Source organism: Balaenoptera borealis (assembly GCF_965194805.1).
Source record: "Balaenoptera borealis genome assembly, chromosome: 20".
Classification (NCBI taxonomy): Eukaryota; Metazoa; Chordata; class Mammalia; order Artiodactyla; family Balaenopteridae; genus Balaenoptera; species Balaenoptera borealis.
This window is the reverse complement of record NC_138879.1, coordinates 52,734,122-52,759,643: the sequence shown is the minus strand read 5'-3', so window position 1 is coordinate 52,759,643 and position 25,522 is coordinate 52,734,122. Positions and strand designations below refer to the sequence as shown.

The 25,522-nt window shown below is 48.8% G+C and overlaps 1 protein-coding gene across 1 annotated transcript in view; it reads right to left on the bottom strand.

Moving 5' to 3' along the window:
- The window catches only part of DNAH2 (dynein axonemal heavy chain 2), a 96,184-nt gene that overhangs the window by 36,868 nt on the left and 33,794 nt on the right, over positions 1-25,522 (bottom strand). The window contains exons 14-40 of the mRNA XM_082371452.1: positions 24,132-24,278; positions 23,174-23,330; positions 22,684-22,923; positions 22,201-22,389; positions 21,857-22,004; positions 21,184-21,376; positions 19,623-19,823; positions 19,371-19,527; positions 18,833-19,007; positions 18,261-18,424; positions 16,448-16,609; positions 16,245-16,348; positions 15,066-15,222; positions 14,832-14,914; positions 14,561-14,741; positions 14,038-14,176; positions 11,153-11,370; positions 10,836-10,937; positions 10,380-10,505; positions 9,745-9,855; positions 9,247-9,435; positions 8,698-8,801; positions 8,408-8,597; positions 7,696-7,876; positions 6,832-6,959; positions 6,350-6,502; positions 5,941-6,066 (exon numbers count right to left, since the gene is read on the bottom strand). Coding sequence (XP_082227578.1) covers positions 5,941-6,066; positions 6,350-6,502; positions 6,832-6,959; positions 7,696-7,876; positions 8,408-8,597; positions 8,698-8,801; positions 9,247-9,435; positions 9,745-9,855; positions 10,380-10,505; positions 10,836-10,937; positions 11,153-11,370; positions 14,038-14,176; positions 14,561-14,741; positions 14,832-14,914; positions 15,066-15,222; positions 16,245-16,348; positions 16,448-16,609; positions 18,261-18,424; positions 18,833-19,007; positions 19,371-19,527; positions 19,623-19,823; positions 21,184-21,376; positions 21,857-22,004; positions 22,201-22,389; positions 22,684-22,923; positions 23,174-23,330; positions 24,132-24,278 — 4,225 coding nt within the window. The remainder of the gene's footprint in view (positions 1-5,940; positions 6,067-6,349; positions 6,503-6,831; positions 6,960-7,695; positions 7,877-8,407; positions 8,598-8,697; positions 8,802-9,246; positions 9,436-9,744; positions 9,856-10,379; positions 10,506-10,835; positions 10,938-11,152; positions 11,371-14,037; positions 14,177-14,560; positions 14,742-14,831; positions 14,915-15,065; positions 15,223-16,244; positions 16,349-16,447; positions 16,610-18,260; positions 18,425-18,832; positions 19,008-19,370; positions 19,528-19,622; positions 19,824-21,183; positions 21,377-21,856; positions 22,005-22,200; positions 22,390-22,683; positions 22,924-23,173; positions 23,331-24,131; positions 24,279-25,522) is intronic.

Here is a 25,522-nt window from a genome sequence, read left to right as displayed (position 1 = left end):
TGTGAAAAAAAATATATATATATAAAACTAAGTCACTTTGCTGTACACCTGAAACTAACACAACATTGTAAATCAACTATACTCCATTAAAAATTTTTTAAATAAAAATGAAAAATAAAGAAATGCTTATAGAACCATGACCCATGTGGGTCCCAGAAGAGTGTGACATTTTTAAATACACAGCCAATGCAACCAAATAAGTTCAAACACATGCAAGATTTTACTTGTATCTCTCAAACACCACTAAGAGGCCTCACCCCTACTACTTCCCTCCACTGTCTGAGAATTAGTTGTATTAGCATGTTTGGGTGTATTTGTGTGTATGTGCGTGTTTAGCATCATGCCAAAAGTTTAAAATGTCACATTTTCTATTTACTCAGTTTAAAATATCCTGTAATTTCTTCTTTGACCCATGAGTTATTTAGAATTGTATTGCCTAATTTCCAAACATTTGGAATAATCATATTTTGTTACCAATTTCTAGTTTAATTCTATTGTGGTCAGAGATCATCCTCTGTATAATTTTCAATCATTTGAAGTTTATGAGACCGCTACTTAATAATCCAGCACACAGTCAATTTTGGTAAACGCTCCATGCATACTTGAGAAGAATATGTATCTGCAATTATATGCATATAATGTTCTACGTGTGTCAGGTCAAATCTGTTAAAAGCATTCAAATCCGTATCTTCAAAAAAAATATTTATTTACTTATTCATTTTATTTTTGGCCGTGTCGGGTCTTAGTTGTGGCATGCGGGAACTTTCCCTGCGGGGCACAGGCTCTTTGTTGCAGGGCTCGGGCTTCTCTCTAGTTGTGGCGCGCGGGCTCAGTAGCTGTGGCTCACGGGCTTAGTTGCCCCGTGGCATGTGGGATCTTAGTTCCCTGACCAGGGATCAAACCCATGTCCCCTGCATTGGAAGGCAGATTCTTAACCACTGGACCACCAGGGAAGTCCCTCAAATCCGTATGTTTATGGATTTTTTTTTTCTTTTTTTTGGCCACACCGCACAACTTGTGGGATCTTAGTTCCAGGATTAGACCAGGATTGAACCTGGGCCACGGCAGTGAAAGCGCTGAGTCCTAACCACTGGACTGCCAGGGAACTCCCTTTATGGATTTTTTTATCCACTTATTTTGTCAATTTCTGAGAGAAGTATGTCAAGATTTCCCCCTAGGGTTGTGGATTAATCTGTTTCTACTTTTAGTTCTGTCGATTTTGTTTTATGCGTTTTCTAGCTCTATTATTAAGTGCATACAAATTTAGAAAGCCATATCTTTCTGGGCATTGGCCCTTTTATCATTATGAAATGTCCCCCTTTATCTTTAATATTCTTCTTGCCATAAAGTCTACTTTGCCTGATATCAGTAGAGTTAACATTGTGATCAGAAAATGTGTTCTGGGCTTCCCTGGTGGCGCAGTGGTTGAGGGTCTGCCTGCCAGTGCGGGGGACATGGGTTCGAGCCCTGGTCTGGGAGGATCCCACATGCCGCGGAGCAACTAGGCCCGTGAGCCACAATTGCTGAGCCTGCGCGTCTGGAGCCTGTGCTCCCCAACAAGAGAGGCCGCGACAGTGAGAGGCCCGCGCACCGCAATGAAGAGTGGCCCCCACTTGCCACAACTAGAGAGAGCCCTCACACAGAAACGAAGACCCAACACAGCCATAAATAAATAAATAAAATTAAAAAAAAAAAGAAAATGTGTTCTGAATAAATTCCTTTGAAATTTTTGAGGCAGATTTATGACCTTTACATGGTCAAGTAACCTAAATATTCTATGTATGCTTGAAAAAAATGGTTATTCTTCAGTTATTGAGTGCAATTGCTGTCGATGTCTTGATTAACTCAAGATTGATTGTGTTGTTCAAATCTTCTTTAACAAAACTGATTTTTAGTCTGCTTGGCCTATCAGTTACTGAGAGATGTGAAGAGCGCCACTACGACTGTAGATTTGTCTATTTCTCTTTGAAATTCTGAAAAATTTTGTTCTATTTATTTTGAGGCCATATTATTAGATGCATGCAAATTTAGAATTGTTGTATCTTCCTGGTGAATTGAACTTTTTATTATTATGAAGCGACTCCATTTCTGGTAATTCATTTTGCCTTAAGATCTATGTTGTCTGATATTGCTGCCCCAGCTTCCTTTTGATTAGTGTCTACCTGATGTATTTTTCTAGTCTTTGACTCTCCACCCTTTGTCTTTACGTTTTACGTGTGTCTCTTGTAAACAGTATTAAATATTAGTATAACAATGTATACTACTCAATACATGATTATTTTTCCTTTCCTGCACAACTTTTTGGTTTTCCCTAGGGGCTAACAGTTGCTCTGGTTTTTTGTTTGCTTAGTTTTTAATATACTGATCTTTAACTCAACTCCAAACTCTGCCAGTTGACTAAATCTCTCAAAACTTTTATTCTCATCAGGTATCGATTTCCTCTTCTTAAAGAAGTCTAGGGACTTCCCTGGTGGTCCAGTGGTGCCGAGTCCACCTTACAATGCAGGGGACGTGGGTTTGATCCCTGGTCAGGGAACTAAGATCCCACATGCCACGGGGCAACTAAGCCCACACGCCAGAACTACTGAGCTCGCGTGCCTCAACTAGAGAGCCTGCGTGCCGCAAACTACAGAGCCCACGCGCTCTGGAGCCCTGGAGCCCACGCGCCACAGCTAGAAAAGAGAAAGACCCGTGCGCCACAATGAAAGATCCCGCACGCCTCAACAAAGATCCCACGTGCTGCAGCTAAGACCCAATGCAGCCAAAAATAAATTAAATAAATAATAATTTTTAAAAAATCTTAAAAAAAAAAAAAAAGAAGTCTGCCTGAACCTTCAGATTTGCTTCAGTTTGGATTGGCTTCTCTCTTTGTCTGGTGCACAACTGTCATCCCTTGTCCTCTATCTTCCTCTTTCTTGGACTGCTCCTGCATTGTGGTAGAGCACATCCTCTGGTAGCTTTCTGAGGAAAGAATGCAGTGGAGGTAAATTTTTTTTTTTTTTTTTTTGAGAGTCTGCTTGTCTGAAACATCTCTGATCTAGCTTCCTATGTGACAGGTTGTCTGGGTATAGCATTTGAGGTTGGAAATAATTTTCCTTCAGAATGTTGAAGGCTGCTTCATTGTTTAAAGAGCCAATATTGCTATTGAGAAGTCCAACATTCTAATTCTTGATCTTTTGCATGTCATCTCTTTTTTTTCTCCCTTTTTGGAAGCTCGTTAAATCTTCTCCTTTTCCTAGTGTTTTAAAATTTCACAATGCTGGGCCTTGGTAAGGATTTGTTTTATCTATTATGTCATGCATTTATAGATCCTTTAATTATGGAAACTTAGATGCTACAGTTCTGGGGATTCTTCGTGAATTGTTTCATTACTGATCCTGGCCTCCTCCATTTTCTCTGTTCCTACTTTTTGGAACTGCTGGTATTTCAGTGTTGTCTTTCCTAGACTGGCACGTGAATCTTAATCTCTTTCCCGCTTTGTCTGCTCTGCTCTATTCTCCGGAATATTCCTTTTCCAATAGCATTTCATCAGTATTTCATGGATACAATACCTTAATCTTCTCTCTGAGTATACTAATGATAGATTTTTTAAAAAAACTTTTCTTCTCTCGGCATTATCTATTTTCTCCAATTTGCTTTTTCCTATTTGTTTTGGCTGCTTTTATGTTAGAGGTCTTCCTCAGATGTGTGGTGAGCCTTGGTTTTCGGCTCATATATAAGGGTGGAGGACTAAAGAGATGAATGGAAGCTCTGAGTGTGTGAGTGGGGCCTGTAGACTGTGAGTGTCACTGTAGATGATTTATCTGGGACTTTCGTTGGGAAATTTCCATTGTCGATGTCTTGTTCATTCCTCTTGGGACAGAGAGATTCCCCAGAGAGAACTCTTCCAATTTCCTGTCTGGCTGCCGGCATTCTGGGGGCTTCAGAGAAGGCTAAGGGTCTCAGCATTCAATGTGTAAACATTCATTTAATCCCCATTTTTAACAGAGTTTTCTCCCACCCTCAACTATACCATGTGTCCCCCAGACCAGAGACCTACTATTGTTACCCTCTAGTCTTCCACCAAAGTGAGAGAGGCACGGCCAACCAGGGTCGCAGAGAAGGGGAGACCTGCTCCCAAGACTGTTTGCCTCCAATCCTTCTCATTTCAGATACACCTCCTTTACTCACTCCCTCCACCTACTCCCAACTCACAATTCTCCCCACTTCCAGCCTCTTAGGTTTGCTGAGTAAGTCACAGCTTGATTCATTTATTTCCCATGTCACAATTTTGCTGTCATTGCCTCTCCCATTCTCCCCATCCTTTCAGGTATAGATGCCTTATTTATTTGTAAAAATCTCTTTCGAGTAGTTGTAGCGGGTTTTCAAAAGGAAACAAAATTGTTTTTAATCCACCTTTTTACCTGGAAGTCCTCTCTGTGAGTTGCTGGATTTTTAAAATTTCAATTATAATATTTTTTCATTTGTAGGAATGCTGTTGGTTCTTTTCAATCCTACTTTGTTTAGAAGTCTCTTGTTCCTGGATCACAGTTTCAAGCTTCTCTCTTGTTTCTTTATTTTTATTTATTTATTTATTTATTTTGCTGTGCTGTGTGTGGCTTGTGCTTGCGGGATCTTAGTTCCCCGACCAGGGATCAAACCCTCGCCCTTGGCAGTGAAACAGCAGAGTCCTAACCATTGGACCACCAGGGAATTCCCCTCTCTTATTTCTTTAAACATATTAAATTTAGTTATTTCTAGAATTCTGTGCTGATTATTTTCCATGTTTGAAGTCTTTGTGGATCTGATTCTGCTGTTCTGTTGTCCTTTGGCATCCCATTCACAGTGTCTTGTTTCCTTGTGTGTTTTGTGATTTTTGACCAGAAGCTGCTCATTTTCTTGGACTTTTATGAGAATTCTTTGAGGCTTAAGTGGAAGCTTCATTATTCTAGAAATAATTTGCATTTGCTTCTGCCAGTCACTTGGGGGAGACACTAACAACCTGGAAATACTTAAAATTAAGTTCTAAATTTGAGATGTGGGGCATTACACAGTAAAATTAATTATGACCAGAAACCATGTGAGGGCTGACTTGTGGTTAGGAAATCTCAAAGGAGATTTTGCCCCTTCCTCTCATCATCAAAGGTCACGACAAGCATGTTCCTTTACTGCATGGACCCTCCTCAGTGGTGGGTTTCTCATTTTCCCACTTACTGAAGGTGTTTTCCTTTGTGGACGGAAGTTTATGCATGACTGGGTTTTCTGTTATACCTCAAAATGTGGGCTGCTTTATCTCCTACCCCCAGTGCCTTAAGTTCAACAAAAAACTTTCGGGGAGAGAGCCAGCTTTCTCATTCACTTGCCTCCCTGCTTTTACTCCCCCTCCTCATCCCAGAATTCTTTCTTTCTTGCCAGTTTAGCAATACATTTTAAAAGATGTATTTTTATATTTTTATCCAGCATTTTAGTGGTTTCAACTGAAAGAATCATTCAGGGTATCTAAACTACCATACTGCCAGAGAAGAAAATTCCTACACTTTCTAAAATTCTCCTTCCCTGGCCTCTTCTATCCCACTCCTCTCATATACCAAAGAGCTCCTAGCAGTCTCTCCTCAAAACTCCCTGAATGAGGAGAGAAGTAGAGACAGGAGAGGGCTACCAGGTAGAAAGTAGAAAGGCCAGGGGATCAGCGGTCTCAGTGAAGTCAAGGAACTGATGAGTAGAAGTACTTGAGCTGGTGAGTCAGGAAGTAGGGAGTTGAGGTGAGAAAGTAGAATGTTTGAATAGGCCTGTATGGTTTTATAGATAAGGAAGCCCAAAGAGAGGCCAACTGTGTTGCTCAAAGTCACAGCCAGTAAATGGACAGCTAGTGAAGGGCAGAACAAGGCCTGGAGGCCAGGTGTCCTGTTTCCAGACCCACATTCACACGTGAGGTCAGGGAGAGTCTTGAGGAACAAATACCTTGCCATAGTCAATGACCGGCAGCTCGATGCTGGGGAATAGATCTTGCACGATGGCATTGAAGAGTGGCACGTCCACTGAAGTTAGCTTGGCGATGTTCATGTCTCTCATCGAGAGCAGCAGAACCTGAATGGGAAAAGACAGAGACTCAGGCTCGCGGAGCCAGGGCCGAGGTACTCATTAGGCCCTTCGTCTCCAACTGGGTGAGAGGCAGGAGCTAAGAACAATGGATACATCTGAGCTAGTCTTTAGCGATAGGACAGGTGGAATTCAGGCAACACCTGAGGGGAGGGGCAGGAGGGTGGGAAACCTAATCTAGCGAAAAGTAAGAATCTCAAAAACTTCAGTGAAGGCGCATAGGACCAGTGACAATGGAGGTTAAGGTCCAACGGTTGTGTCCTCAATCTACCTCTTCATCAGACAGATCCGGCTGCAGGCGGCGCTTCTTGCCAGCGCAGTGCAGGAGGGAGGTGAGGGCACGTAGGCCAAAGTCATAATGGTCCTGTCTGGAGAGCTGCTGCACGGCTAGCGAGTAAAGTGTGTACACCTTCTTGGCCAGAATCTGGAGAACAAAATAGAGGAGGAAACAATCCATCTCCCCACCAATCCCTCTGCTTCATCTAGGGACAGTTACAGATCCAAGAAGCTAGGTCCCGGGACTTGGAGCAGCTGGGAAGTGCTCTACGGACAATCCTAATGAGAATAGCCTGTGAATCGTGCCATCAAGGACTAGTGACACCGTAGAGGGGAGACCTCCCTCCATATCCTACTGACAGCCATGTAAGTTCCTTGTAGGATAAACTGATTATGAGGCCTCCAGGGGGCTCTTCGGTCCAGAGAATAATCACGGAAGGGAAATAAAGTATTGGAGACAAGAGATTATCAGAATACCTTGCAGTTGCCAAATCCTTCCCCAAAGAGAATGATTTCTGCAATGAGGGTAGAATCGGGCACCACCATGGCAACTGGACGGAACATGGATTTAAGATTATCAGGAAGCTCTGTGCGACCAGCATAGCCTGGAAAACAGAGCCATTTATTCAGAATCCATACTGCTTCCCAAAGACCTACTTCCCAATCAGTCCCATTTTCCCCATCCCCAGCTCCATCCCTAACTCTCTCCCCAGCTCCAACTCTGAGACCTCTTCCTTTCTCATCTCAGCCCTGGCTCTTCCCACACCACTTTGCTCTTCTTTCCTACCCCTGGTCCTTTCCTTAACCTTCTGCATGGCCCTGGTTCAAACTCAAATCACAGAGCTGTCAAGTTCCCATCTCTCCAAGTTCCATGTATAACTCACGTTAGTGCTAATAGAAATCGCACCTGTTTATCTGATTCTTTCAGTACCGAAACCCTTTCCTGTTTTCTCCTAGTTCCTTCCCCCAGAGCTGTTCCCAGGCAACAGTAATGAGAGACCCTAGGCCCTGCACTTTGGGGGAGATTCTCCCATTCGGCAAAAGGGATGGCAGACAGACCAGAACTCTGGGAGCTAGTCCAACAAAAGAAGATGGCTAAGCACTTTAAAAGACTAGGGCTACATATATGCCCGCAAGCTGTTATTAATCCCTTTAGGGAGAACAGTAAGATTGCCACCCTTTTTCCCAGAAATGTGTATGCTTATCCTTCTCTCACACTTTATGGTCTTTAGCCACATTTCACTTGGCTAAAAACACTGGCAGGGGTGGGGGGATGCACAGTTATTTGCCCTGAACACTCAGTTCTCCCCCCAGGAGCCCCATCCACTCCCAGGCCCTTACCAGGGTTCATGGTGATGAAGATCCCACAGGACCACACCAGATTTATTTCAAAGCCCTCAAAATAGAAGCGGGTGAGGCCGGCAGCCAGGGCTGAGAGGATGGACAGGATCTGCTGGGCCACCACGGATAGCACTTCCACGTTGATGCGGTTAAACTCATCAAAGCAGCCCCAGGCGCCCATCTGTGGGTGGGGGGGGGAGTCGCTGGGAGCAAGAAAAGTACCCCCAGACTGGGAGAAACTAAAAATTGTGACTAACATATTCTCCCTGAAATGTTTGGATAGGAGCAGCAGCCTCTAAAATGAATGTGTGTGTGTGTGTGTGTGTGCGTGTGCGTGTGCGTGTGTGTGTGTGTGTGGTGGAGGGGGCCCCGTAGCACTGTTGTGGTTTCTGGCCAGAACTTTCCATCAGACAGGAAGGATCTAGGGGAATGCCTGAGAGGTGTGGGTGGGAAAGTGACCAGGGTAGGGAACTTGTGGGTGTTGAGCGCCTCCCGTGTGCATGAGTTATTGAATCCTTACATAATCTTGTGATTTTGCAAATAAGCAAAGTGAAGCTCAGGGAGGCACAGGGACTTCCCCAGTTGTAAGAACTAACTGAGGCGATGCAGTGTCGTCAGCTACGAAGCACTGAGCCAGATCTGGGTTTCGGCCGATTTTCTGGAACTAAAAGATACTGAAGGGGCCTCCTGGCCAGGCTGGCAGGACGCTCACCTGGGCCAGGCCTGAGTACATCCGGCCCATGGACTTATAGTCCAGGCCCTCAGAGCAGTTGACCACGATGACATAGATGCCAAGGGCCTTGCCCAGGTCCTTGACGGTCTCGGTCTTCCCTGTGCCTGCGGGACCTTTGGGGGATCCACCTCGATGCAGGTGCAGGGCCGTGGTCAGTGTCGTGTAACACCTGGGGATGGAGGACAGGACTCAAGCCGGACTCCTGGAAGCCTTGGCTCGGCATTCGCTGCCCCTACCCAAAGCCCCTTGTTCACCTCCCCATGGCCGACCTGTCTGTCAGCGGGGTGATGACAAGCCGGCCAGAGTTACCCAAGTACTCATAACCATACTGGAACTGTGTGTTGGTCTGGCGGATCATACAGTCATCGAGATCCTAGGGAAACAGGGCAGAGTAAGAGAGGGGCGGGCTTGGAGGAAGACACAGAGCTGCAGCGATGGCTGAGAGGAGGGCTGGAAGCGGCAGGGGAGTTGCAGGGGGAAGACTGGGGGCTCCTTTTAGAGTTAGAAGGAGGGACGGGCTTACGACAAAGACGGGAACTGGGGGTCACGCTGCACGTGTCCAGCCCAAACTATTGCAGCAGCTGCTTGGAGTCTTTCTGAGTCCTGATCAAGTGACACCTAGAGTGGGCACTCCCTGGAAAAGTGCCACTTGCCACTCCTTACTTGGCAGATTCGAGAGAGAGTTACGAGCTGAATTAGGGTGCTGTGATAGGACTAAGGGTTGGGTTGGGATATTACTGTATTTAGAGAACATGAATTTAGTTAAAGCATTAGGATCGGGTTTAGGGTATGGGAGTGGGAAGATGGCCCTTCGGCACCTTCTCCCAGTAGAAGCGCAGTTGGCTGAGCCAGTCGAAGGAGCTGACATCCATGAGGCCACTCTTATAAAGCTTCTCCAACACGTCCCGGGCATGGACTTCTATCGTCACCAGAGCCACAATTTTAAGGCGCATGATCTTGGTCAGGTTCCCCCTGATGGCTTCCGAGTACTTATTCAGTATTGACACCTGTGGAACGAGGTGCCAGAGAAGAAGGTGACCCGAGCAATGCCACCAAACCCTAATCACGCCTCGTCCCAGCATCATTCCGCATCCAACCACAATGCTGACCCCACCCCCACTGCAGCTCCTGGCCCCCAACATCAGCACAGGGAGACGTACTTCTGACCCACCCAACCTCTTCTTGCTGGACACCTCCCATAACGCACCCTCGTTCGGACCCTTTCCCACCAGCTCATCGCTAATTCTGACCCAATGTATTGCCCTGTCCCTCCAGCTCTAACTCCAGGCCTCTCCTATCCTGGCAGGGCTCCCCACCTGCTTCTTCTTCATGACCTTGAGAATTTTCTTGTCTCCCCGCTCCTTAGCTGTCAGCAGGCACTTGGTGACATCAGCTGTCCACTGGATCTGACTGGCAGTGATCACCACCTGGGGCACGTGTAGAGGCTCTATTCCAAAGCCCTGTCCCTGGCCACACACACAGCCCGGCTCCCAAAACCCAGCTTCTTCTGGGACCAGGTGCTACTCCTCTCACTATGCCTAAACTGCTCTGAAGGATGGGCACGTGCCCAAGTCAGGAGCTAAGGGTCCGCGGTGCAGGCTTCCGGGGCCACAGCCCAGAACAGGGGGCAGGAAACCTGCCTTTTGTGCGACTCAAGATTCTGTCCTTAGGGACTTCCCTGGTGGTCCAGTGGCTAAGATTCCGCGCTCCCAATGCAGGAGGCCTGGGTTCCATTCCTGGTCAGGGAACTAGATCTCACATGCTGCAACTAAAGATCCCACATGCTGCAACTAAAGATCCCGCATGCTGCAACTAAGAGCCGATGCAGCCAAATAAATAAATAAATAAATATTTAAAAGGAAAAAAGAAGAAGAAGATCCTGTCTTTACACTGGCTGCTTCCTTTCGGCTCGGCCCTCCTTGTTGCCTCATTTCCACTGACCCCAGCTCACCTGGCCAGCCCACTCCTTCACCCACTTGTCCCTCTTGTTAAGAAACTTCTTGAGGGCCAGGCGGCAGTTCCGGAGAAGGTCCCGGAGGGTCACCCTCATGGTCCGCTCCACATCGCCAAGCCAGGACTGGGGGGAGGTGAGAACAGGATGGCTTGCCCTCAGGGCCAGAGTCAGGAGCCCCCAGAGTGAAGGTGCTTGGGAAACAGGACTCCGGGGCTTTGGGGCCCAAGAGAAGAGCAGGAGCTGGGCAGCGGCCGGCCTGCGTCCCGGAGGGAAATGGAGACTAGGGGGCAGACTGTCCGACTTTCGGGTGCAGGGTAGAGGTTAAGAGTTTTAGGAATGGCAGGCGGGAGGGCAAAAAGTGACTAATATCCCTTCACAGAGATGCCCTCTCCTCACAGAGCCAAGCAAACTTAGAAGAGTCAGCTTGCTTCTTAGGCCCTCGTCGCAGCTCACCTCCACAGGCCCTTCTAGAAGTACCGAGTGGAGGAAATCGACATACTCGCCGTCGCCCGAGAACATTCCCACCGCTTCCCATTTGCTGCTGGGTCCCCCAACCTGCAGAAACAGGAAGCTCTTGAGCCCTTGGAGGGTAATTTCTGCTCCTCCCCCCTCCCCTCTATATTACCAATTCTAGAAAGTTCTGTCCCAGATACCCAGAATCATTATATCCCCCTCCTGCTGGGAGGGCACAGTCCCCTCCGAGGCCTTGAACACCTTGATGTCGCCATCCCTCCCCTGCCCTCCTTCGCATCATGCCCACCTCTACTGACCTTCTGCATTCTCAGCAATTTGATGTTGTCAAAGCATTTTTTGAGGTGTGGCTGCACAGCCTCTGGGTTGCGGGACTGGCCCAGAATCTCCAGGAGGTCATCATTGGACAAGAAGTAGAAGCGGGGGAAAATATGGCGCTTGGTCTCTAAATAAATATCCAGAGACTTCTGGATGTCTTCCAGGATAGTGTTCATTTCTATCAATGTGTCCAGGAGGCCTGGAGAGGAGAACAGTGAATGATATTTGGTGGCCCTTTTACCATTGCCCTGAGTAGATCTCGAGCCTCCAACTATATCCACTTTGCCAGCTCTTGAGTATTGGGGCACAGACTGCCATATGGTTTTTGGAAGCAGATGCAGTGTCCCCAATCACTCTTTTCCCATCCTCTTCATTAATTCATTATTAAGTATTCATTATACACTATTGTACGCATTATACATTATGTATTAATTATACAATTCCATTAATATAACTACATCTCCCATCAGTCTTTTCCCACCAAAGAAGTGGGGCTCTGCCGATCATCCCAAGAACTTCTGAAAATTAGAGCTTGTTCTGCACATAAACAGTTCAACAAGTTAAAACATTAGATTTGGGACTTCCCTGGTGGTGCAGTGGTTAGGAATCCACCTGCCAATGCAGGGCACACGGGTTTGAGCCCTGGTCCGGGAAGATCCCACATGCCGTGGAGCAGCTAAGCCCGTGCGCCACAACTACTGAGCCTGCGCTCTAGAGCCCGTGAGCCACAACTACTGAGCCCATGTGCCACAGCTACTGAAGCCCGCGCCCCCTAGAGCCGGTGCTCCACAACAAGAGAAGCCACCGTAATGAGAAGCCCACACACTGCAACAAAGAGTAGCCCCCGTTCACCGCAACTAGAGAAAGCTTGTTTGCAGCAACGAAGACCCAATGCAGCCAAAAATAAATAAATGGAAAAAAAAACATTAGATTTAAATGCATATCACACGCACACAATGAAAGGGGTCTGCAGTCACTGGGGTTGCCAGTGTCCCTCGTGACAGAGCAAGAAGAGCACTAGAGGGAATTCCCTGGCGGTCCAGTGGTTGGAACTATGAGCTCCCACTGCAGGGGGCGTGGTTCCGATCCCTGGTTGGGGAACTAAGATCCCACAAGTTGTGCGGCGTGGCCAAACAAACAAACAAACAAAAAGAGCACTAGATTGGGAGGCAGCCGATGGCCATCCAAACTGCGGCTCTTTCACTTAATTAGCACGTCAGTTAACCTCAGGGAGCTTTTACCTCTTTGTAAAATGGTAATAAGATCCACCTCAAAGAAAAACTCGAGATATAAAATAAAATGTGTTCATATTTGTAGGTTCTTGATAATGTTAGTTTCCTCCCAGCATTAGATTTTGATTAGCTTATCTCCTGGTCTTCCAAGTTTCTAGCTTTCTGAAGAAAGCACGGATGTCATGGAGTCTGAACTCTGAGGTGACCCTCAGACCCTCAAGTACAAAGCCTACAGGCTGTTAGAACCTTTGAGCGACCACCTGAGTGGCCCCTGGAGACCACAGGGAGACCCGGTAGCAGTGGACAACACAGCTTTGTTCTGTGTGTTCAACGAAGAGATGACTCTGCTTATAAATTGTTCTAAAATGTAATTATGTCAATTATCTCAAATATTATTTCTAAAAAATTCATATTGTCACTCAATTTTGCACATCCTAATACTTATATTTTACCAGAGTAATTGAATAATAATATTTTTTGATGTGTATACTTAAGGTTCTTGGGAAAATGAAGAATTGTTAGATTGGTCCTTGGCAAAACAAAGAGGTCCTCCGTACCCCATGCCAAAACTCTTCTCAGGACACGATGGGTACTGTAGGTACCCATCGCCAAACATGACTCCCTGATTCTTTACCCCAATCGAGCATAATCAACCAGACCTCACTATGTGTACATCTCTCCCCCATCCCCTTACCCAATCCCCATGCCTACCAAAATGTCTACATTAAAGACTAGCTAATCTGATAAACCAATTAAAGTCAAGGTAATAACAATAGCTCATAGTAACCAAAGATTTTCTCTGTGCCATTTAATGTGACAAGGGCTTTACTTGCATTATCTCATTTACCTGCATCATCTCATCGAATGAACCAGCTAGAGAAGAAGAGTGATTCCTCGATCAGTGTTTCTTGAGGCACAGTACTAATAATTGAGCACTAACTTTATGCCAGACACTGTACTGAGTGCTACATACTCCTCTATTATCCTTACAAAGACCCTGAGAAATAGCTATCATTAACCCCACACACACTACAGGTGAGGAAACTGCAGTACGGAGGAAGCAAGCTGCCCGAGAGCACATAATCGGTAAGGCATGAGTCAGATTTTGAACTCAAGTCTGTCTGATTCCATAGCCCATCCTCTTAACCATTATATTGTACTCTGCTCAAATATGTGTGGAGTTTAATTTACGGAATTACTATTTAATGCTTAGAAGAGGTGGTGGTGATGGTAGGACAGCCAGGTGCAATGGTCAATCTTTCAGTAAATGAAGAATGTGGGGCTTCCCTAGTGGCGCAGTGGTTGAGAGTCTGCCTGCCAATGCAGGGGACATGGGTTCGAGCCCTGGTCTGGGAAGATCCCACATGCTACAGAGCGACTAGGCCCGTGAGCCACAATTACTGAGCCTGCGCGTCTGGAGCCTGTGCCCCGCAACAAGAGAGGCTGCGATAGTGAGAGGCCCGCGCACCGCGATGAAGAGTGGCCCCCACTTGCTGCAACTAGAGAAAGCCCTCGCACAGAAACGAAGACCCAACACAGCCAAAAATAAATAAATAAAATTAAAAAAAAAAAAAGAATGTGGCCATGACTTCACATACATATAGCACCAGCTGAGGTTACGTCAGGGATCAGACCTGGATAGTGGGTGCTCCGGAGAGCATTGGGATCCTTGTTCATCCGGTCCATGATGTCTTTCCAGTTGCCATTGACTTGGTCAAATAAGCCTGATTCATTGGGCAGCTGCTTGCGGATGTCCTCTCCTAGGAAGATATTCTGAAGGGCCAACAACTGGCGTGAGAGGCTGTTTCTCACACACTCTCCACACTCTGCTCCCTGCTCTCAGACCAGGACTGACAGTTGAGGAGAAGATAAAGAGCATCAGAACCAAAGGGCAAGATGCTCAAGTTCTAGAAGGAAACTTGGGATTGGGAGGCCAGGTTTGTGGGTCCGAGAAGAAAAATGGAAAAAGAACAAAGGCTTTGCAAGGAGGAGGCTGAAGATGAGAGGTAATAACCAAGAGTCAGATGCCTAGGTCCCAGATGAAGAATGGCTTTAGAGGTGGGAAAACGGGGCCGATAACAGGGCAACTATCTAGGCCCTATACAAATAAAGGAGTCAAAACAGCAGGTAGGGAGAGCTCAGGCAGAGAATCCTGACCTCTAGGTACATCCACTGACGCTGCACTGTGAGCACCACCTCAATAACTTCCAAAATGAGGGAGAGGCAGCGTTCCCAGTAGTCTACATCCTTCGCAAAGGCCTTGATGAAACGAGATGCCTTCATGGTAGACAGAGACACCTGGTTATCTTCCAGCACCTGAAACGCTTCTTCCGTGCCTCTGCGGTGGAAGGTATCAAAATCATAGTCTAGCCCCATCTGCCAAGCCTCGGTCCCCACTCTGCAGCCCAGGTCACACAGCCCTGTCTACCTGAGTCGGTGATGGCCCTTATCCTTGTAGGGGACTATGTCTAGCTGAATCACATCCCAGGTCTTGGCAATGTTTTGTAATGCCTGCGGAAAGAAATTGAGGAACAGATCAATCAGGTATTTAGCCCCCAAGGGTAATAGGAGCTGGGAGGGGCCATCAGATGATGAAAAGCTGGAAGCCTTTGTTCCAGGAAGCTTAGGAAATGAGGGGCCATGGGAAAGGACTCTGTCATACCAACTCTATAGCCAGCTCTCTGGTTGCTGAGGCAGAGATCTCCCCAATTTTCTCCACGTGCTGATCCATCCCAAGCTCCACGATCTGCTCCAAGGTGAAGCGTTCAGATTCCTGATCAAACTCCCGTTGGACCTCGTCCCTGACCTGATCCCAGTGCCTGCAGCCAGGGGCAAAAGGTCAGATCAGGACGCTGGAGCACGAGAGCCTACTGGAAAGTGTCAGCATCGCTCCCCAATGGCTTTCTCCCACTGGGATATTATGATTCTGTGTATTTATTAATTCACGATTCAACAGATATTTACTAAATAGCCTCTAAAATACAATCTTAGGCACTGTGGGGAATACAGAGATTGAGGTGCTGACTCTCTGGAGAGGGAGTTAGGACGGATGATTGCAGGTTCACTACAGATGATGCACTGGGCCAACTGCTTTACATGTACCATTTCATTTTAAAGCCACTCTATAAATGAGGACCATTCTATACATGTTATTCCATTTACACATGCAGAAACTGAGGTTTAGAGAGGGTAAATAACTTAAGCAAATAAAGCGGTTAGGTGATACTTAATTGCATAATACTTATTAGTGAAGCATCGCCAAAAACATTATGCTGGAGGCAATACCAAAGAAGTAAAATTACTTACTCCTAAATGAATAGATAGATAATTATTAAAACACCATTTATAAAATAGTTTATTCTAGCCTCAATGGTTTCAAAGCCCTCTTCTATCATGTGATAAAGTCCAGATGCACTAAAAGAGGTAAACTTGAAAAGCAAAATTATAAAGTATGAGAAGAAAGTATGGAGAGAGTGTGTCTACAGCTCTGGGGTAGATGGGGTCCTCTTAAACAAGGCACAAAAGCAAAACCCCTAAAGGACAAAAGTTAGGCTTTGGGCTACAACATGCAAGCGTCTGTAGGACAGAAGACGTAAAGCTTAGCTCTGACAGACAACATAAATTGAAGGGAGACGGAAGGGAAAGAGCCAAGAAGGCCGGAGAACCCAGGACAATGTGACAGACAGAGGACGGCGGTGGGCTCTTGGGAAGCCTTCTTCAAGGCGTGTGTTGGTGAACAGAGGGGCAGAGAGAGCTAGGAACGCCATGGAGGGGACAACTGGGAGAAGCAGGTGACGGCCAGGCCAGGGGGCGACCCCCAGGAGCCGAGGGGCAGCCTCACCGCTCTCGAAGGGCGGGGTTTCGCAGGTCCGAGATGAGAGGCATGGTCCTCTTGAACTGCTCTATTTTTGAGCGAGTGGTTTCAATAATCTCCCAGTTTCGGTCCTGAGTAAAAGCGAGAGGCGTCGAAGACCTGACCATCTTTCCCACATGGCCCCTTCCTCAGTCGGCCTGCCTGCGGCCCCCCACCCTCTCCCCACACACCTTGTACTCTTTGGCCAGTCTGGTGAGGCGGCGAAACAGCCCGTGCGCCATGGTCTCCATGGCCTCCGTCTGCAGGGTCAGGAACCGGCCGGTCTTCCACTGGTTCCAGTTTTCCTCCCAGTCTCGGGTGATCTCCCAGACTTGCTGCAGCGCGTCCAGCTCCTTCGTGGCCAAGAGCAGACAGGTGCATTGAGTGATGTGACTCTCGCCCTCCTCCTCCCCGGCAAACACGCAGGGCCTCTCCTCCTCTCATTCTGAGAAGCTCTTCCCTCCTGGCAACATACAGCTGCCTCCTCAGTTCACATTTTTTTCCTCCACTCTCTTGCCTTAAGAGCGCCTCAGGGAACAAGCACATGAAAAGATCCTCAGACTTCCCTGGTGGCACAGTGGTTAGGAATCCACCTGCCAATGCAGGGGACACGGGTTCGAGCCCTGGTCCAGGAAGATTCCACAAGCCGGGGAGCAACTAAGCCCGTGCACCGCAACTACTGAGCCCACGTGCTGCAACTACTGAAGCCCGCGCACCTAGAGCCTGTGCTCCACAACAAGAGAAGCCACCGCAATGAGAAGCCCGCGCACCGCAACGAAGAGTAGCCCCCACCCGCCGCAACTAGAGAAAGCCTGCGTGCAGCAATGAAGACCCAATGCGGCCAAAATAAATAAGTAAATAAATAATATATAAAAAAAAAAGAAAAAGATCCTCAACATCATTAGTCAGTAGAGACATGCAAATCAAAACCACAGTGAGATACTTCACACCCACTAGGATGGCTAGAACCAAAAGTAAAGGGGGGGCATGCCGGCAAGGATGTGGAGAAGTAGGGACCCTCGTACGCTGCTAGTGGGAGAGTAAAATGCTGCAGCTGCTGTGGAAAACAGCTTGGAGGTTCCTCAAAACGTTAAACATAGAGTTACCATATGATCCAGCAACTCCACTCCTACGTACATACCCACAAGAATTGGGATCGGGAACTCAGACAAGTACAAGTACACGCATAGTCACAGCAGCACCACTTACAGTAGCTAAAAAGTGGAAACAACCCAAATGTCTATTGACAGGTTAATGGATAAACAAAATCCATACAATGGAATATTATTCACCCATAGAAAGAAATGAGATACTGACACATGCTACAACATGGATGATCCTTGAAAATACTACACTAAATGAAAGAAGCCAGACACAAAAAGTCACATATTGCATGCTTTCCTTTACACAGAATGTCCAGAATAGGCAAAACCCATGTTCAGTTGATCATTAAAAACCACAGGAGTTAGGGACACCAACCCTCTATGCAGTCAAGAGAATCTGTGTATAACTTATAGTCTGCCCTCCACATCCGCAGTTCATCCATATCCATGGTTCCCCATCTGTGGATTCAACCACAGATTGTGTAGTATTGTAGTATTTACTATTGAAAAACATCCGTGTATAAGCAGACCTGCTCAATTCAAACCCATTGCTGTTCAAGGGTCAGTTGTAAGTAGAAAATAGATTAGTGGTCGACAGAGGCTGGGAGGAGAGGGAATGGGGGGTTACTGCTAATGGGTATAGGGTTTCTCTTGGGGGTAATGAAAATGTTTTAGAATTAGAGGTGATGGTTACACAACATTGTGAATGTACTAAATGCCACTGAACCGTTCACTTTAAAATGGTTCTTTTGTTACCTGAGTTTTTCCCCCATTTTTAAAAAAAGCTCCTCGTGTACCCATCTTCCTGGCCCCGGTTGTTTTCCCAGGCAGGTTGGGACCCACTCTCCTGCCTCCTGCCCCCTACCCTTGGTCACCACGAGGGCCTTGCTCAGCACACCACCTTCTCCAGGTTCTGCAGGTCCTTGGAGGCTGGCTGCTCGATTTTGAAGATGCCCAGGTTGGCACGGAGATTGTTTTCTTCCTCCCGCATGGTGTTCAGCATGGCCCGTACGTGGGCTATCTGCTCCAGGGCCGCCTGGTGCCCCACGTTGCTGGTGAAGGGGCCTGTGGAGAGTCCAAGGTGAAGTTCAGATTCCCACTCAAGGCCAAGGTCCCCTGAAAGGCCACTGTGGCTTGCCTTCCTCTTTGTGGGTAAATCTCACTTCTCTCCTCCCACAAGGGAAGGAAAACAAGAGGGAACGCATTGAAAGAATGCATTGAAACTACTACCTGTGGCTCGAGAGTCAGAAAAGGGTAGGACATGAAAAGTCAGTGTAAGAAAACTGGAGAGGCTATGAGCTGGGCTGCTGCCTTCCAGCCAAGACTCAGCGACAACAGGAATGTCACTGACAGACGTGCCAGGCTCTTTCCCCTGCTCAGCCTTGTCTGCACCCTTCCCGGGACGGGACCTAGGCTTTGAAAGGCTGGGTCAAGACAAAGGGAAAGTCAGGGAAGAGGTTGCGAGACGGGTACCTTTGAATTCAAATTCTTCCAGAAGATTGTGTGCTTTCTTCTTGAAATCGTCAGCTGAGTGAATGAGGCCTGTCTTGAACTTCTCCTTGTGCCTCTTCAGCATTTGTTCACCGTCCAGCACAGCCTGCTGGAAGGCGACCCACTGCCCGCTGAGACTGTCCAGCATCTCCAGCACCTGGGGACATCACAGAGTGGAGGTGACCCACGAGCAGGAGCTCTGCCCGTCCCACCAACACTTCGAAGAACTCTTTTCCGATCCTCTGGACCAGCATCTGTGTCCAAGTTCCACATGCAATGAGGCCCAAAGAAATCAAGCAGTTGCTGGGCCTGAAAGAGATCCTCAGGGTGACCCGAAAGATCATTCAAGTTAGCTTTGGCTCTCAGAGGCTTTGGGGCCTTGTGCCTTCTCCCCCGCTCACTTCTCTGCTCTCCCTCCTGACAGCCAAGGGTCTCCGACATGGGGCGTCAGTGTCCCCCGCAACCTGGGGCTGGAATGGGCCGGGCTCGGGTGGGTGGGCCGCGCATCTTAGGAACTCACGCTGTCCTGAACTGGCACCTCGTACTTCTCGAGGATGGTGAATTGCTCGTGTATAGGAGGGATCTGGGTCTCCAAGTTGGGCATATCGTGCTGCAGGGTCTCCATGAGTTGCAAACTGACCCCCAGTTCCTCCAGCGTCTGGGGAGGGTGGCTGATTCTGCAGCGTGGGCGAAGAGAGTGTGGGCGGGCGGGTGGGAAGGCCGGGCCTACCCTCCCCCCTGCGCAGCCTGAGCCCACATCCACCAGCCGTACTTCTCCGCGTTCTCCTGCAGGTAGGTGTGCAGCTCCAGGAGGCGCCTGGCCGCCATCTCCTTGAGCAGGGTCGTGAACTTGTTCTGCCACTCATTGCAGTGCTGCACCAGCGAGAACTTGAGGTGCGAGCAGTCCAGCAACACAAACTGGATGTTGAGGACCGTCTCCTCCTTCTGCACGTTATTAGCCACCTCCGTGTAGCTGAAAAGGCCCACATCCCCGCTAGGACGTCTTTTTCTTTGCAGACGTGCCGGATGCCCTGCCTGGGTGATATTTTCCTCCCAGCCAGCAGCGCTAAAGCATTCTTCTGCCCCCGGGTGTCTCCCACTTCAACCCGTCCCCCAGCAGGTGGCTGTGATCATGGCATTTTCCCAACCGCTGCTTTCAGACTCTGCGGTTTGCATTCAAGGCTTTAGAGGCTCAGCGATCCGGGCTGGGTTCACACTGTGCTGCTCACTAGCTCTGTGCCGCCAGGCAGGTTATTTAACGACTCTGAACCTCAGTCTTCTCATCTGCAACCTGGTGACGGTAACAGAACCCACCCTGCGAGGCTGCTGAGAGGATTAAGTTGGCTGCTGTACATCTATCCCTCTGCTGACTTCCTTTCTGGATACTCACTATTTGGTGAACATGCTCACGTGGTCCCATCTTCGTGCTGTTGTCTCTGCCTGGAATGCCCTCCCACTGCCCATCTCTGCCTGCTGATGTCCTACCCATCCTGAAAAGCCCTGCCCCAGAGTCACTCCCTTCATCCACGTCCTCCTTCCCCTGACGCCCCCGGCTGAAAATTCTCTCTCCTTTCATCGAACTGCCCCGCATCTTGCATACCTGACTCACGGCGCTGATTGCATGGAAGCTTGTATAAGAACACTGAGCACATCAGCACATTAGTGCTTCAGAGTTCACACAGAGCTTCCACATATACTTAACAGTCTCACAACCTTATGAGGTCGGTAGTATAACACCTATTTCACAGGGAACTGAGGCCCAGAGAATGTGAATAACCGACCTAAGATGACACGACTAGTAAGTGGTGGAGCTGGAATTTCAACTGTCCTCAAGATGCCACGGCCACTGCTCTTTCAGCAATATTCTTATCTTCCCTACTGCACTAGAGCCCTTGGGAGGAAAAAACTTGTTCATTTCTTTTCTTTTAATTCCTCACAACCCATCATAACAATGGTGTTTTTTGAACAAATGAATGAATGAATGACTAGAGGACAAAGAGATGGGAGTTCATATCAGAATTTAAGAATCTTCTTCCATTTAACTCCCATCTGCGTTCTTAAAATGAAAGTGTTCACGTCTCTCACCTTTCAGATCCCTAGCATCTCTCCCTTCCCAGCAGGACCCTGTGGTACTCCGCACCAAAGCAGCTTTTTCCCTAAATCTTGCCCGGCTCTTATCGGATCGCTATCCCCTTGAGAAACAAAGGCCCAGCGCCCTAGGTCCGGTGCTTGTCCTCTAGTTTTCTGCCCCTCCCCCAGTCTGCAGGTCAGACCTCCCCCTGCAGTGCTCCGCCTCTTCCAGACAGACCCTCACAGCCACCTCTGCTCCTTACCGAGCAATGTCGGCGTCAAAAGAAGAGACCGGCGGGTTGAGGCGCTGGTATCGACGAATGAAAGAGTCCTTGTTGATCTCCCAGATCTCGCGGTACGTGTCCCAGGTCTTGAGGTAGTTCTGCAGCAGGGCTGCGTTGCTGGTCATGCCGCTGCTGATCTGGGCCTGGATCTTCTTGATGTCCTCATCCCGCTCTTCAAGACCCAGCAAAATGCTTCTCACTAACTTCCACCCCAACCCAAGCTGCAGCCCAGCCCCTGGCCACTGCCCTAGAACCCTCCCTCCAACAGCCCCTTCCCAAAGAAATACAGCTCAAACACGAGCATTAGAAAATGAAGGAGGAGGCCGAAAGTAAAAGAATGACTCTACTCTGTAGGATTCAGATGTCTCACCTGTTGGTGTCTAGGGCTCTTATAGCCCAGCCCCAGTCCCAAACAAGTCCTTCCTGGTCTCCCAACCCCAAACCCCAAACCCCTTGAGCATCAGTCACCCAGTTTTGACCCCCCTCTGTGGCCCTTCTCCCTTCCCCAATCCAGCCCTTTGACCAGGGTTTTCCACCAGTCATGGAGATGACTGGCCCAGTATGTCTGGAAACAGCCCTGGTCTCTCCTCCTCGCTCTGCCAGGTCCTAAGCTTTTGCTACCCCTGCCCCTGCCCTCCCACTGCCCACTCACCCACGATTGTGTAGATAGGCTCACGAAGAAACTTGCACTTGATGAGAATTTCAGGGAGGTGGCAGAAGACAGAGATGGTGGAGAAGAGCTGGTTGCCAATGTCATTGACCACACTTGCCAAGGTCTGCAGAGTGGGTGAGAACTCCACCTGTGGGAGCACGGTGGAGAGGGCTTAGCACAGGCCCGGGAGGACACAACCTCAGGACTGGGAAGGCTGGACACCGCAGAACCAGGCCTGGAGGCTGTAGGAGAAAGTCAGGGCCTAGAGCCAAGTTTAAGGATCGACGGAAACTGGCAAATAAAGTGTGATGGTTTCGGGGTGTTGGGAGCAAAGTGGTTCCCACCTGTGCCACACCTCCCTGCATGTCATTCTTCAAAATGACAAGGACTTGGAAGAGTGGGTTGGGGGTGGTCTTTCCATCCCCATTGATGGCCTTGGACAGTTCCGACAGCGACCACTTGACATTCAGGCGCAGGGCATCCTCCATCATGCGGTCCAGCCGAATCGTGTACAGCAGCCACTGCTGCTGAATCTGGTGGGAAGAGCAGGGGGAAGAGAACCTCTCAGGGAAGACAAGGCAGGTCCTGGGAAATGAGAACCAGCCAACAGGGAGGGGAACGAGCTGGTTCAATAGAAAGACGGGACGCTGAGTCCTGAAGGAAGGAGGTTTGAAAGGCCGAAGGTTGGGTGAATCCAAGACTAGAGCAGGATGTTTGAGGAGCACGTGGGGGTTGGGGGGAGGAGAAAGACCAAGAGAAGTGTCTGATGGGACTGGGGGAGCTGAGGACCTGCCCACCCACGAAGCCCTGGCCACAGGACCCCCTACCTCGGGGCCATCGTTCTTGAAGACTTCATAGGAGTTGGTCATGATGGCCACCACGTCGCGGTGCAGGGTCATCAATTTCTGCTGCACCACTGCCCGATGCTCTCTTTGGTCCTCCTCAAATTCCAGGTCCCTGTACACCCGTTTGCCACTAATGTGTACCAGCAGTGTCTCTGACATCACTTGGGCTCGCCAGCCAATGGTCAGAGTGGACGCCTTGAACTCATTCACAATCGTCTGCACCTGGAGTCAGACCCCAGCCACGGGGGAGTTTCAGCTTGGGAATAGACCCTCTGGGCCTAATTCTATCCTCCCACTGTCCTCTGGCTAGAGTTGCTGACATTAAGAAAAAAAACTTCCCTAAGCACACTTCATTTCTTTCACACGACTCCATGGTCTCTCCACCACTACCCATGACTCAGGTATTAATTACCCACATGCCAGCCTTTCAGTCTGCCTTGCAGACCTTTAGGGTCTAATGACCACGGCCCACCTTGCTGGCGTGTACACGGCACTCTGTGATGAAGATGGCACTGGCCCCCTTCAAGGCCCAGTGCAGTTTCTTGAGCCCAGGGTGGATCTTCTTATCCAGGAACCGGATACGTTCTTTGAACAGGGCCTGCTCATCTGGGGACAGCATGGCAATAATCCTGCGCATAAGAGGAGACCGGTAGCTGGTAGGGAGCTATCAGCTCTGACGACCTCTCCTCCACACCAGGACACTTGGTGGAGAACTCTAGAAGTTCATGACTCTAGGCTAGAGCTTTCCAATAAAACTTTCTGCGATGACAGAAATGGTCTACCGTTCGTGCTGCCTGGTACGGTAGCCACAAGCCACGCGTGGCTGTGGGGCCCTTGAAATGTGGCCTGTGCAAATGAGTAACTGAATTTTAAATTTTATTTAATCTCGATTAATTAACTTGAATAGAAATAGCCACATGCACCTAGTGGCTGCCATATTGGACCGTGCAGTTCTAGACACCCAAACAAGACTGCCGGTCCCATCCCCTCGGACTTGAACTGGGCTGAGAAAGGTACCCAACCCCGAGCTAAGCCTCACTCCAGAGATGAGTACAAAGGGTGTTAAGAGGAGTGCCAGCATGGCCTTGCTTGGTTCAACGAATCTTATGTTGTTCTGGGCCCATAAACCTAACGCCATCAACTTCCTTCCTAGAGAAGTCACCCAGGCCGACAGTATATACGGTCCAGGTGCCCAGTGGGGTGGGAGGGGACGTGGTGTTTTTGCTCTCTACTCTAAAGCCAGAAGACAACACTGAAAGGGACAGGAATAATCGTAGGGCCGTACGAGAGAGCACGAGAACCTTTTTTTTTTTTTGAGATGGACAAAATGTGAAGGACGCACACTGTAGGAAATGGACAACATCGTGGGGCAGATAAGACAAAGGGGGAGCATGAAGTGGCATTCAGGAGGGCGGCAGCGCGGGCCCCACCTGTTGTAGTCCCGAGCGACGAGCAGCAGGTTTTCTCGAAGAATGCGCAGGTCCTCGGCGCGTTCAGCCACGTTCACCACGTAGTGGGGCGTCTCGAACAGCAGCCGCTCCCAGTAGTCGATCTCCACAAAGAGGATCAACAGGGACCTTGGGGAGGAAGCGAGGCAGAGCAGCTGCGGGGGCCGCCCAAGGGCGTAAACCGGAACCAGCACCCGACCAAGAGGCACGGGGCTGGGGCGCATGGAGACCCTTAAAGGTAAGCAATGAAGCAGAACCTCCGAGTAAAGAAGGCGGACTGGACACGTTAACTTTTGCTCCCCTCCCCAAATAACCAAAATAACAGTAAACGGGGCTTTCGCTTGTCTAAGGCATAAGCCCACAAATACAAGAAGACAACAACCGAAAACATCTGAAAGTGGAAAAGCAGATGGATAAGGAGGAGAAGAGGAGTCCTCAGCTGGCGCTGGAGACAGCTAGGAAGCCTCTCTAGAGGCCTGGGGACGGGTGGCTCCAAGTATCTCAGGAAAGGGGTGAAGGTGGGATTATAACAGGAAGAGCAGTTGAAGGTTTAGGAAGCGGCTCTACCCATGTCCCCTCTCCTACTCTACGTAGTTAAGCAAGTTGCCCTCCCTGACCCCAGCCTAAGACTGAAGGCTTCTTGTCTCAGGAGGGAGTGTAGAGACAAACAGAGGGTCTTTGGACTGGGGAACCCCAGGCCCCGTTGAAGGAGAGAGTAATACACTGGGAGCAGGGGTGGTGAGTCACCGTGAACACACTGAATGTTAAGATCCCCGCCTCCCTTTCCTGCCCAGAAACCGGCACTCTGGCAGCTGGACCTACACCCTCCGGAGCAAAGTCTGAAAGATGGTTCTCTGTGACCTCGGACCAGCCTAAATAGAAAAGTCCCACGGATGATGACCTCTGGAGTCGCCGGGAAACAGCACACCCGGACAAGCCTGCAGTGAGGCTCCCAGTTGAGAAGCCCCCCTTCCTGCTCAGCAGAGCTGCCGGTCAGCTTTCCAGCCCCTGTCCCTTAAATATGGACAGACAACCAAGGGTTACAGAACACTGGTCTCTGTCTTTCCTACCACAAAAGGTGGGAGTCAAAACAAACAGAAAAAAGCAACCAGAAGGGAAGGAGAGGGGACAGAGGTCGTGCAGAAAGAAGACGGCCCACCCCCAAAAGAAAAACAAAACCACCTCGAACATCCTCAGAGAGAGATAAGAGACAAAAGAGCATCCGTGAAACAGAAACAAGATGCTAGAAAAGGGACACCAAGAGAGCTCTTGGAAGTTAAAAATGAGAGCAGAAAATTCTTAAATCAAAAGAGAGATATAAATTTGACAGAAATCCCTCAGAAAGTAGAGAAAGAGACACAAAGATGGAAGGC